Source organism: Mastigoproctus giganteus, chromosome 10 (genome assembly GCF_048544385.1).
Source record: "Mastigoproctus giganteus isolate SK-2022 chromosome 10, ASM4854438v1, whole genome shotgun sequence".
Lineage (NCBI taxonomy): Eukaryota > Metazoa > Arthropoda > Arachnida > Uropygi > Thelyphonidae > Mastigoproctus > Mastigoproctus giganteus.
The window spans coordinates 52,404,941-52,419,485 of NC_143584.1; the positions used below are offsets into that span (position 1 = coordinate 52,404,941).

At 38.7% G+C, this 14,545-nt stretch overlaps 1 protein-coding gene across 2 annotated transcripts in view; it reads left to right on the top strand.

Annotated features, from left to right (window-relative positions):
- The window catches only part of LOC150079033 (twitchin-like), a 2,795,346-nt gene that overhangs the window by 1,322,148 nt on the left and 1,458,653 nt on the right, over positions 1-14,545 (top strand). For both annotated transcript variants that reach the window (XM_090382361.1, XM_090382360.1), the window contains 2 exons: positions 1,439-1,534; positions 1,628-1,930. In XM_090382361.1, the coding sequence (XP_090238487.1) occupies positions 1,439-1,534; positions 1,628-1,930 (399 nt within the window). The remainder of the gene's footprint in view (positions 1-1,438; positions 1,535-1,627; positions 1,931-14,545) is intronic.

Genomic DNA, 14,545 nt, shown 5'->3' on the forward strand with positions numbered 1-14,545 from the left:
AAATAAAAATAACCACTTCCACTTCACCCCTCTGTTCGTTCGAAATACCTGTCCAGCTGAGCCTTAAACTTATTTAGGCTATCAACTTCCACGACAAGGGATGGAAGTCTGTTCCACCCACCAACCACCCGCTGGCTAAAGGCAAATTTCCGCACATCTATCCTACATCTGTCTTTCCTCAATTTGAATTTATGCCCTCTCAGGTGATTTTTCTGAGCTAGAGGAAGAATCCCATCAGCATTGAGCATGCTCAAACCATTCAAGGCTTTGTACACCTCTATCAGATCACCCCGCTGGTGCCTAGTTTCCAGACACTGTAATTTGCAAAACTTAAGCCTTTCTTCGTAAGAGATCCCCTTTGTCCCATTCACCAATCTAGTCGCCCTTCTCTGTACTCGTTCCAGCAGCTCTACATCCTTCCTGAAATGAGGCCTCCAGGCCTGTATACAGTACTCTAGGTGTGGCCTGACCATTGCCTTATACAAGGGAATAATCACCTCCTTATCCCTGCTAGAAAAATTCCTATATATCATTGACAATACACCATGAGCTACTCTTGCAGCTCGTCTGCACTGCTCAGAGAACTTCATATCTGCCTGCACCACCACCCCCAGGTCCCTTTCATTCTCTACCACTGTCAGTGTAGTACCACAGAGTTGATACGTTGCTCTGTGGTTGCTGTTTCCCATATGTAGTACTTTACATTTGTCAATGTTAAACTTCATTTGCCACCTCGAAGCCCATCTGCTCAACCTTTTCAAATCCTGTTGCAGCAGCATAGTGTCAGTAGTGTCCTTGACAACCCTGCCAACCTTCGTATCGTCTGCAAACTTGGACATTAAGCCTGATATACCATCATCAATATCATTGTGATCATCAATATAATTACTTATATAATCAGGAGATTACTCTTTAGACTCATTGAGATTACTTCTTTCAATGCATTAATATTAAGATATTGCCTCTCACTGACACTTGAATTTCTGCCCATTCAAAAGATACTTGTGGCACCTGAAAAGATTCATGCCTGATGGATGAAAATATATTTCAAACTTTAGACGAATTTATATGTTCAGCTTGCTGTTTTGTTTAGGCTTGGCATCTGTAGTCCTAAATTTAGCAGTGATAGTGTGTTTGTTATGTCTGGCAAAAAAAAGATAGTTGTCTTAGTAGGTTTGCAGAATATTCTGCTAGGGTATTCCATATATCTTTAAAAATTTACTATCTCAGCAAACATATAAGCATTATTTTGAAGTCATCTTAAAAATCTTCAGTGATAAGCAGTGTGGTATAGTATAAATGCAAATTGAAATCATTTCTCTACAGTCTTCTTGACCCTCCATTTTATTGAAATTACTTGAGTTTAAAATTATTCAAATAAATAGAAAAAAATATTTCTCAAATTTACATTAATTTAACTGTCAATTTTTTATTTTAGGACAAGAATACAAGTTTCGAGTAAGAGCTGTAAATCCAGAAGGTGAATCAGAACCTCTAGAAGCTACAAAACCTATTGTAGCAAAAAATCCATATGGTAAGATTTTTAAGCTACTGTACCAGATTTGATGACTTCATTCATTAGAAATTATAGCTCATTCTATAACAGTATTTTATAATTTTCTTCCAGATCCACCAAGCAAACCAGGTATTCCGGAACTTAAAGACTGGGACAAAGAACATGTAGATCTAAAATGGACACCACCTGTTAAAACTGGTGGTGCTCCCATTACAGGATATATTATTGAGAAAAAAGAAAAAGATAGCTCTCTCTGGACAAAAGCTGCCCAAATAGATGGTGATAATTGCGAAGGACGTGTTGCTGACCTTGTGCCCGGAGAAAGTTACCAGTTTCGTGTTAAAGCAGTGAATGCAGCAGGACCTGGAGAACCAAGTGATGCCACAAAAAATATTATTGCTAAGCCAAGAAAATGTAAGCAATAATAGAACACTAAATAGCGATTTTTTTTTTTTTAAATTTCAGTTATCCAATGAGTATTAGTATTTAGTATTAATAAGGGCCAAAAAGGTGAAAAAAAGCTAGGCTACACAACCTGTATCCTTCTTTAGAGAACAGGCCTTGAGTATCGGGCTGCATATTACTATAATTTTTAGTAATGACTGACAGACTGGTTTAAGTTAAAATTTATTAAAATAATAAATAAATAGATATATACATAAATGAAGCACTTAAACAGATATAAAATAAAAGCATTAAAATACATAAAAGCGTTAACATATATAAATATAAATAAAAAGCAATAAAATAGTAGCCTTTGGGGTGTGGTGTCCCTTCATCAGCTAGTTGGTGTATGGTATACTGAGTATGTACAACGATGAACCAAAACATTATGACCACCTACCTAATATGACGTTTGTCCTCCACATGCAGCCAAAACAGCTTGTACCCAGTGAGGCATGGACGCTACAAGATTTTTTAATGTGTCTTGTGGTATCTGGTACCAACACATAACCAACATGTGTTGATACCAACACATACCAACAAGTAACCAGCTGTGGTTGAGACACCACAGATTGGAGTTGCTGTTCCAACACAAACCACAAGCCAAATTCCACAGATGCTCAATGGGATTGAGCATCTGTGGAATTTGGAGGCCAAGGCAATACCTGGAAGTCTTCCTCATGTTCTACAAACCAGTCTCGAACAATCCAGGTGGTATGGCATGGCGCAATATCCTGCTGAAAGATGGCACCATCAGAGGGGAAGAGTGTTACCATGAAAGGGTGTACCTGGTCAGCAATAATTAGCATTAGCATTAGTAGAGGCATTTGATGCAAGAAAGCAAGCTTATGCAGCATCAGCCAAAAAACAACCACTTCCACTTCACCCCTCTGTTCATTCGAAATACCTGTCCAGCTGAGCCTTAAACTTATTTAGGCTATCAACTTCCACGACAAGGGATGGAAGTCTGTTCCACCAACCAACCACCTGCTGGCTAAAGGCAAATTTCCGCACGTCTATCCTACATCTGTCTTTCCTCAATTTGAATTTATGCCATTTCAGGTGATTATTCTGAGCAAGAGGAAGAATCCCATCAGCATTGAGCATGCTCAAACCATTCAAGGCTTTATACACTTCTATCAGATCACCTCGCTGGTGCCTAGTCTCCAGACACTGTAATTTGCAAAACTTAAGCCTTTCTTCATAAGAGCACCCCTTTGTTCCATTCACTAATCTTGTTACCCTTCTCTGTACTCGTTCCAGCAGCTCTACATCCTTCTTGAAATGAGGCCTCCAGACCTATATACAGTACTCTAGGTATGGTCCGACCATTGCCTTATACAAGGGAATAATGACCTCCTTATCCCTGCCAGAAAAATTCCTATATATCATTGATAATACACCATGAGCTATTCTTGCAGCCAATCTGCACTGCTCAGAGAACTTCATATCTGCCTGCACAACCACCCCCAGGTCCCATTCATTCTCTACCACTGTCAGTGTAGTACCACAGAGTTGATACGTTGCTCTGGGGTTGCTGTTTCCCATATGTAGTACATTTGTCAATGTTAGACTTCATTTGCCACCTTTCAGCCCATCTGCTCAACCTTTCCAGATCCTGTTGCAGCAGCATAGTGTCAGTAGTGTTCTTGAAAACCTTGAAAACCCTGCCAACCTTCGTATCGTCTGCAAACTTGGACATTAAGCTTGATATACCATCATCAATATCATTTATAAATACAGAAAACAATAATGGACCCAACACTGAACCCTGAGGGACTCCACTAATAACATTAGTCCACGAAGAGCAGTGTCCATTGATTACAACTCTCTGTCTTCTCCCCCTCAACCACCCCTTTATCCATAGCAGCAATTTGCCTCCAATGCCACACTGCTCCAATTTGTGTAGCAGTCTTCCATGTGCAACAGTATCAAAAGCCTTTCTAAGATCCAAGTATATAATATCAAAGTTATTCCCTGCATCCAGTTCTTTTGTGACTGCATCATAGTATCCAATCAAATTGGTCAGGCAAGACTTCCCATTAACAAAACCATGCTGTGTCCGAGCTATAACTGAAGTCTTGTCTAGATGATCCTGCAGTGTTTCTTTAATCAGTGCCTCCATTAATTTTCCTGGAACAGAAGTTAAACTCACAGGTCTATAATTACTTGTGTCAGCCTTTGATCCTCCTTTGTGAATTGGGGTCACATTTGCTTTCAATTTCAACTTGAATTCTTTCCTTCAAATCGTTAATGTCAGGGTGCCTCTGTAGCCAGGTGGGAAGGAGCAGCACGCTTCTTGATTAGACCGGGGTTCGAGCCCGTCACCACCAAATACGGAGGATGCGGAAAGGTCAGGGAATGACCACCACATATCCCGGAGCAATATGGCCTTAGTTGCTAATTCTCCTAAAAACCAAATAACAAACAAACAAACCTCCCCTGAGTCCAAGGAAGCTCTCATAATTATGGCTAAGGGTTTGCTTACTTCCTCTGCTGCCTTCTTTAATATAACTGGATAGACCCCATCCACCCCAGGTGCCTTTCTTGTGTTTATCTTCAACAATTTCTCCTCCACTTTACTCTCAGTTATTACAAGATTCTCTAGCTTACTGCCAGAGTTGAATACACCTCTGGCATTCCCCTCACTGAATAACTCCTCGTGTGTGAATGTCGATGCAAAATATTCATTTAGTTTGTTAGCTACCTGAGCAGAATCATCAACTGTTGACCCATCGATATCAAGTGGACCAATCTGATTCATCCCCTTCCTTCTAGAGTTTACATAAGTAAAGAACTCTTTGCTGTTTTTCTTTGCATCCCTTGCCAAAGATTTCTCGTAATCTGCCTTCGCCTGCCTAACCTCCTCTGTAACTTGGTTACAGATCAATTTGTATCTATCATAGGCTTCTGTGTCACGTGTAAATTTGTATGTATGTCTCTTTTCATATGTATGATTAGTTCATCTGAGATCCATTTAGGCCTAAACCTTGAACAATATTTCTTAGTTGGTATGTAAAGCCTAGTAGCTTCCAAGATAAGTTCTTTGAATGCTTCCCATTTTGAATTTGCTCTTGGTAACATCTTCAGTTGGTCCCACTGTATAGAATTTAAATACTGTCTCAGTCCATTGTAGTCTCCTTTACAAAAGCAATAACCCTTCCCTTTACCCCTAATGGTAGTAACCTCTTTGAGTAAATCCCACTTTAGTACACTGTGATCACTGCCACCTATCTGCAGATTCTTAATGCATGAAGAATCACTACTGATAATCAAATCAAGAGTATTACTCCCTCTAATTGCTTCCTGAACATGCTGATGTAGAAAACAATCATCAAATAAATCCTCAAAAGCCTTGCTAGTGTGTGAGTGACCAGCCCCCAAATTCCAGTCAGTATCTGGGAAATTAAAATCCCCCATTATAAGACTCTCTGATTTACTGGCCCACTCTATTTAACTGTACCATTTCTTATTATACTCATCAGAGTCATTAGGCTTATAGCACACTCCTACTCTCAATTTTGATCTCCTAATACTTATGTCACACCAAACTAACTCGACACTGCACTGTCCAGCGATGTCAACTGGCTTCACTTCTTTGAATTTTATATGTTTCTTAACTAATAGCATAACCCCTCCTCCCTTCCTATCCTATCTATCCTTTCTGTAGATGTTGTACTCCCCAAATTCCAGTTCTGCATTCCTTATATCTGTGTGACACCACATCTCTGAAATCCCAACAATATCTGCCTTTGATGTTTTGAGCAATACCTCAAATATTTGGCTGATGCAGTATATGCATCATTGCTTATACTTCAGTACTCTTGATCTGATATTCAGATCAAGAGTACTGCTTTCTTTCATTGACTATCTAACATGCTGGTCATAGAGAACAGTCATCTAATAAATTGAGAAATGCTTTGCTAATTGAGTTGCCGATCCACAATATCTATACAGTTAAGGTTTCGGTCAATATCTATAAGGTTACATCCCTCATTATAACACATTCTGGATTCTGGCCCACTCTATTTGTCTGTATAGTTGTTCATTATATCCATCAGTCTTTAACCACTCTACCAACCTTTATATCATCCACAAATTTAATCTCTCATCTCATCGGTATTATTCAAGATCAGAAACAAGAATAGCACCAGCATTAAACCTTAAAGAACTTTTTTTATAACCCTGACCCATTCTCCAGAATGACCATTTATAACATCTCCCTGCCTATTGCCTTTCAGTCATTCCACAGTTAACTTCAAGATCTTGCATGTGACCCCAGTATATGCCAGCTTGTACAGCAGCCTTCCATGTGGAACAATGTCAAATACTTTACTATTATAAATATATAATGTAGTAGTAGTAGTAATAGTAGTAGTGGCATGTGATGCAAGGAAGCAAGTGTATGAGCTTATGCAGCATCAGCCAAAAAAAAAAAATTACAAAATAAATCCCTCTAAATGTTTGTCCAGTTCCTCCTTAAATTTATTTAATCTATCAACTTCCACAACAACAGATGGAACTTTGTTCTAGCAATTAACCACCCTCTGGCTAAAGGCAAATTTCCGCACATCTATTCTACATCCATCTTTCCTCAATTTGAATGAATTTATGTCCCCTTAGGTTCGTAATCTGAACAAGTGGAAGAATCCCATCAGAATTCAGCATGCTCACCCCATTCAAGGCGTTATACACCTCAATCAGATCACTTCGCAGGTGCCTAATCTCCAGCCACTGCAATTTGCAGAACTTAAGCCTCTCTTGGTAAAAGAATCCATTCATTCCACTCACCAATCTTGTTGCTCTTCTCGGTACACGCTCAAGCAAATCTACATCTTTCCTAAAATGAGGCCTCCAGACCTGTACGCAGTACACAGGGTGTGGCCTGACCATTGCCTTATACAGAGGGACAATCACATCCTTTTCCCTGCTAGCAAAATTCCTATATATCATTGACAAAACCCCATGACCTGCCCTGGCAGCCTGTCTGCATTGGTCAGAAAACTTCATATCTGACTGCACAATTACTCCCAGGTGTAGTACCACACAGTTGGTACTTTTCTCTGGGGTTACTTCTACCCATATGCAGTACTTTGCATTTGTCAATGTTAAACTTCAGTTGCCACATCTCAGCCCATCTGCCCAAATTTTCTAGATCCTGTTGCAGTAACACACTGCCATTACTGTCATTAACAACCCTGCCAACCTTCGTATCATCTGCAAACTTCGACACTAAGCCTGATATACCTTCATCAATATCATTGATAAATATACAAAACAACAGTGGACCCAACACCAAACCCTGTGGGACTCCACTAATAACATCAGTCCATAAAGAGTAGCACCCATTGATTACCACCCTCTGTCTTCTCCCACTCAACCATCCTTTTATCCATTGTAGAAACTTACCCTTAATGCCATTCTGCTAAAATTTGTACAGTAGTCTTCCATGTGCAACAGTGTCAAAAGCTTTCCTGAAATCCAAGTACAGTGGTGCCTCGCAATTTGACTATAATCCGTTGCCGAATTAGAGTCGAATTGCGATTTTGTCGAATTGCGGGTCAATATTTTCCATATAAGTTTATGGCAAATTGATTAATTTGTTGTCGGAGAGAAATACACAGTATTATTGACTTTACTATATTCTAGCATATAACAAACGAAATTACAAAATACATAATGAGTACATACATTTCATTGAGCCTTAGAAGGTGCTGGAAAGATGTTTTATTTATCTTGTTCTACCCTTTCTCTTCTCCTCTTGGCTCGAATCGGGATGAGTAATTGATCAAGGGTGGACTGTCTCTCCCTCTTTTTCAATATAGCCTTTAAGTGATGCATAGTAGTGTTGTTAAACAAGTCTATCATTCTAGTTACAACAGCAGTGTTGGGGTGCCATTTTAAACAAGCAAACTGCACCTTCTCCCAATGGAATGAAATTTCTTTAATGGCAGCTGTTGGCATCGGCCCTTTTTCCCTGTCTTCTTCTTCTTCTTCAAGTGAAATTTCCTTTTCTCTCTCTTTTGCTTCCTGTTCGCAGTGTGTTTTGAGTTTTTCCACAGTTGGTTCGTCATCGTGATCCTCCACAGGCTCTTCCACATCAGCCTCATCAACTTCTCCTATGTGAGGTTTTCCGCCGTTGAAATGATTTCTCGCATGGCCTCAGTTGCTTCTGATTCTTCAGCGGCTTGGACTGCACTGTTGTCATCCCGAAAAAAGGCAGGAACGAGTTTCTTCCATGATGCAAGAAGGGTCCTCTGTGTGACTCCCTCCCAGGCAGTTTTAATAAAGGAACTATCATGAAGAATATTGAACTCAGTCTTCCAGAACTCCTTCAGTGTCTTATCAGAAGAATGAGTCATGTCGAAAAGCTGTGAAAACAAAGCCTTGGTGTAAAGTTTTTTTAAAACAGGCAATTACTTCTTAAGCCATGGGTTGGATCAGTGATGTGGCGTTTGGAGGCAAAAACTGGACTTTGATGAAATCAAAGTCAATTTCAAGAATGTTTGCCAAGTCTTGGGGGGGGGGGGCACAAGCATTGTCAAGAATCAGCAGTGCTTTCAAAGGTAAATTGTTGTCAATGAGGAATTTTTTTATGCTCAGGGCAAACTCCTCAAAAATCCAATCTTTGAAGACTTTCTGGTCTACCCAGGCTTTTGCATTGGATCTCCACATCACTGGCAGTTTGGACTTGATGATTTTCTTCTCAAAGCAGCAAGGATTTTTAGAGTGGTAAACGAGAAGTGGCTTTACTTTAAAGTCTCCGCTTGCATTTGATGCCAATAACAAGTTAAGCCTAACTTTCATAGGCTTATGTCCTGGGAGCGTCACTTCTTCTTGCATGATGTATGTTCGATTTGGTAAGCGCTTCCAAAATAACTCTTCAAATTAAATCTTCATGAATAAATCTTCAAATTTTTTCACAAACTCTTCTGCAGCCTTTTTATCTGCACTAGCTGCTTCCCCATGTCTGAAAACACTATGGATACCTGTTCTACTTTTGAATCTGTGAAACCAACCACGACTTGCCTTGAATTCATCAGTTTGATCTGATATACATCCTGGAATTTTCTTCTGCAATTCTTAAAAAATTAACCTAGCCTTCTCACAGATCATTGCCTGAGTTACTGGATCTCCTTTCATCTGTCTTTCTCTAATCCAAGTAAGAAGCAGCTTTTCCATTTCTTCATTGATTAAAGATCTGTTTCTGTCAGAAATTTTCATTTCTCCAGCAAACACCCTAGCACCTATAATCTTGTCTCTGTGTTTCAAAAAGTTGCCACGGTTGACCTACGGATGCCATACTCTTCTGCCTTTCTGCACTTTATCTATAATTTCTTTCTTCTTTTCTATGCTCAACCAAGTGTGTTTCTTTCCTGAATTATTCCGCTGTTCACTTCTCTTTGGACCCATTATCAAATTTCGCTCAAAAAATAAATAACTACCAAAGCAAAAAAATTTTTTACTTTATGAGAAATGCAGAATTATAAATTAGTACAAACAACTCAAGCAAACATGGCGCCTCCGTAGCCAGGTGGGAAGGAGCAGCAGCAGCAGTGCGTAACACACTCTTCTTGATTAGACTGGGGTTCGAGCCCATCACCACCAAATACGGAGGATGCGGAAAGGTCAGGGAATGACCACCGCATATCCTCGAGCAATATGGCCTTAGTTGCTAATGCTCCTAAAAACCAAATAACAAACAAACATCGAGCAAACGTGAACTCAGACTACGATTATTAATGAGATAATGTTGTCTCATAACTGAGGAAGAACTGACGGCGTACCTGTAGCTATCTTTGAGGGCGGCTAATGTAGCTGAACGATTGTAGTATCTATTCCCGCTTTATCTATCATTGGTTAAATGTTACTCCCGCTCTTTAATACCATTGGTTAAAATGTATGAAGCAACCGTCACTATTTAGCGCTATTTAGTAACGTTTAAACAGCAGCTACGTAGTCCAGCAAAGAATTCTATCATGCAATATCATGTAGCATTTGCGCCGGCCCGCAAAATTCGACTGTTGAATAGCGGTACGTCGAATTGCGAGGCACCACCTGTATATGATATCAAAATTATTTTTTGCATCCAGTTCCTTTGTAACCACATCATAATAACCAATCAAATTTGTCAGACAAGACTTTCCCTTAACAAACCCATGCTGTGTCTGAATTATTGTTAGTCTTGTCTATATGATCCTGCAATGCATCTTTAACCAGTGACTCCATTATTTTACCCGCAATAGAAGTTAAATTAACTGGGCTGTAATTACTCGTGTCACTCTTTGATCTCCCTTTGTGAATTCGAGTCACATTTGCACATTTCCAGTCCATGGGGACCTCTCCTGAGTCCAAGGATGCTCTCATAATTATGGCTAAGGATTTGCTTACTTCCCTTGCCACCTCCTTTAATATAATTGGATAGATCCCATCCACCCCAGGTGCCTTTCTTATATTTAACTTCAACAATTTCTCCACTACTTTGCTCTCAGTTATTACAAAATCATTTAAGCACCCTGCTGCAATTTGATAACTTTCTGGCATTTTCAATCCTTAATAACTCCTCATGCTCTCAGTTATTACAAAATCATATAGCTCCCTGTTAGTTTGATAAACTTCTGGCATTCCTCTCCTTGAATACCTCCTCATGTCTGAATGTAGATGCAAAATACTCATTCAGTTTGTTTGCTATCTGAGCAGGATCATCAACAGTTGAACCATCAATATCAAGTGGACCAATCAGATTCATCCCCTTCCTTTTAGAGTTTATATAAGTGAAGAAATCCTTGCTGTTTTTCTTAGCATCCTTTGCCAAAGATTTCTCGTAATCTGCCTTCGCCTGCCTAACCTCCTTTGTGCAGGCCAAAATTATATCTTCCCCATGTCAAAATTATATCTTGCATCTACACTTGTGTGATCATGTCATAATAGTTTTCTGAGGTTAGTTGAACAACATTTTCCCTTTGCAAACCCATGTTGTGATCCGTTTAGGTTATTATAATTCTCTTAATGATTGTATAATGCATTTTTCATCTTTGACTCCATCAATTTTCTTGCCACTGTGGTTAAAATGGCTGGTGTAAAATTACTCATCTGATCCTTAGTTCCTCCCTTTCAGTATTGGCAATATATTGGCATTTCTCTCCAAGAGTACTCTCCCAAAACCTGACTGTGGCAAAACAATTAACCCAAGAGGTTTGACACTTTCCTTTGCAGTCTCTTTCAATATGACTGGATAAATATGATCAGAATCTGGAGAAAAATGCACTTTCAATCTCACTAGTTTTTTCTGTTAGATTATCTTATGTAATACTGATATCATTCCTATACTCTGAAAGGGAATTTCTTCTATAAAGATCAATACAAAATACACCAAATCGCAAAGTCTGTTTGGCTCCAGGTGCCAAGCGATTTTGATTGAGAGTTTTCTATGTGCTTAAAGTGCGATTGTCTAAAAGTGATTTATAGTTCTTTTAAGTTCTTGTCCTTAAGAAATTTATTCATTTAATAACAGCTCCTGTTATAAAAGTATTTGTACAGAGCAAGAAAATAAAGCCACCTTTCTTTATTTTTCTATTACTAACACTTACTTATTTCTATTACTAACACTTACTACTTTACACTTGGTCACACCAGGCACTGCTCCTGCCTCCCCATGGCAGGGCCAGAAACCTTGGTAGAACGGTTAATCTGCCAAGGGCCAAATGGAGCAATTATGGAACACAATGTGTTTCCTCCTCTAGAGCCGAAAAGTTTTGGCCAGACATAGAAACCGAACATGACACGTCACAACCCAAGAGGTTTAAAACCAACTCCTCAGCGACAGATTTTCCTGCATTTCTCTTAATGCACTCTCTCACAGATCAGCCTCTCACTAAACTTTCTCTGTTTCTTATCCAAAAACACCTGGAAAGTCTTGCAGGATCTCCTAAGACAGTCAAGCAACAGCAATCAGGGGGGCCTACTATTAGAAACAAACAACTGGAAACATTCAGAGCATCCATTGAAAGTTACAAATTTTGCTGGAATTCCAGTAAAAGTTTCTCCCCATTGAACCCTAAACACATCTAAGGGTGTTATATCCAGCTGGGATTTATTGAATGTCTCAGAGGAGATAAGTCAAGAGCTACAGGAGCAAAATGTAATTGAAGTGAAAAGAATCATAATTAAAATGGACAATACACTCACACCTACAAGGAATATTATATACACTTTTAATACCCCAAATCTACCTTCATCCATAAAAGTAGGTTATTTTCGTTGCTGCATTCAACCCTACATTCCTAATCCCTTGAGATGCTATAAGTGACAAAAATATGGCCACTCTCAAACAGCATGCAGAGGAAACCCAGTTTGTCCCAAATGTGGGTCCTCCGACCACACTCAAAATGATTGGTCAGAAACAGAAATGATCTGCCCTAACTGTAAAGGCAACCATTCTGCTTATTCTAGGACACGCGACAGATGGAAAACTGAAAAGAAAATTGTGAAGTATAAGATTGAAAATAAAGGAAGCTCTCAAAAAGCAAGGAAATTAATTGCTCCCAGCATGACTAAATGCACATATGCTGTGTTGCACAAAAATATCAATCAGTGGCCACACAAACTGATGTTACAGTCCTTTCAAACACCTCAATCTCTGACTGGGCATGAACTGTTCTCTCCCAGCAACAGTCCAATATCCCCAAGCATTTGAACCAGGTAAGCAATACTGCTCTTACAGTACCAACGAAATCTTCTCCTCCACTAATGATTGCTGCTACATCAAAAATTGAGGTTTAAACATAAAAAAAGACTATTCAGGACACATCCATGGATACAACTGACTCATCCAGACAGGAAGGCCCAATCTTAAAAATATATGTGGAAGAAGATATGGACACTGGTTGACCATTCTTCTCCAGAAAAGGGAAACCTAAGCCTGAATCAGGGATGCCAGACATCCCGCAATGCGCGGGACAATCCCCTACAAAAGTCATTTGTCCCGTGCCCCGCATAAACATTTAAATGTCCCACAGGTAAAAAATTAACAGATTTTGACTGTAAAATAATAAAATAATGCCATAAAAAGTGATGGATGCTGTTATGAAATGTATTTCTTTCCTAATATGTATGAATTTCGGATATTGGCAGGTGAGTTGCATGCTAATGCTCACGGGACGCGTTACATGTCCGGGAATCCCCTTGAGCTGCTCGGGGATTTTTAGACGTAAGCATCTGCGTAAATAGTGCGATCAACGATGTCAGTGCTGTCTGGTGCATCTGGTGGTCTAAGCTAGGTGTATCTCAAGTGTGTGTGTTTATCTTTCATTATAAAAAAGAATAAAAATTATTTTGACATCTGTCTAATCAGTTCAGCTGCTGTAGGAATTGTTACCTATATAAGGTAAATTTCATTTAAATTTTGTTTGAATTTGTCTTATTAAATTAAAAATTAAAATGAATGGGTTGTATTTAAAATATCAATTTATTCTAGCCTTCAAAATGTCAGATGGTGAAAGTAGTTTGAAAATTCCGGAAAAGAAAAGAAGACGGTTGGTTCACTATAATGCAGATTGTGAAAAAAAGTATAGTTGGATTAGTCGCGGTAGAGACGATCATAGTGCAAAGTGCTCTACATGCAACAATTTCATTTTCACAATTAGTCACGGTGGTGAAAACGACGTAAGTAGACATTTGCAATCTAAAAACCACATTGCAAATGTTCAAGCAATAGCAACTACATCAAAAATTTCCAAGTTTTTTATACCAAAGCAAAGCAAGGCTCATGAAGATGTCACATTTGCAGAAGTATCGTTTTGTTACCACTCTGTTATGCATTCTCATAGTTATGTCTCAGCTGGTTGTGCTAGCTCAATTTTTAAAAAAAATGTTTCCCGACTCTGGAATTGCAGCAAAATATTCTTGTGGGAAAACAAAAGTTTCTGCCATTATTACAAAAATTCTTGGAAAGCACTCAAAAAATTACATATTGAACCAACTGGAGAATAATAAACCCTTTTCTATAAGCACGGACACTTCTAATAAAGGAAACGTAAAAACTTTTCCTTTAGTTGTGCGATATTTTGACCAAAACCATGGTGTAAAAACTGGTTTGATATCATTCATTTGGTTAGAAGCAGAAGATAATGAAACTATTTCAAATGCTCTCATCATTTAATGAATTATCTCCCAAAAACATTACTGCATATGGAGCAGATAACACCAATATTAATTTTGGCAAGAAAAATAGCGTTTTCGTAGCATTAAAAAAATTTAATGAAAATATATTACCTGCTGGTTGCAATTTGCACATTCTGCATAACACTGCTAAGAGAGCTTGCAATTGTTTGAGTATTGATGTAGAATCTAATGTTATTAAAATATTTAATGAATTTAGCTCTTCAACAAAAAAGACGACTGAACTAAAAGACTTTTTCGAATGGACAGAAACAGAATGGAATGAAATGTTACCGCATATACCAACAAGGTGGCTGACTCTTTTACCGGCTATTGAGTGATTATTGACCAATTTTGCACCTATTAAATCGTATTTTATGAGCAAGAATAACATAGCACCTATATTGAGACATTTTTTTGAACATG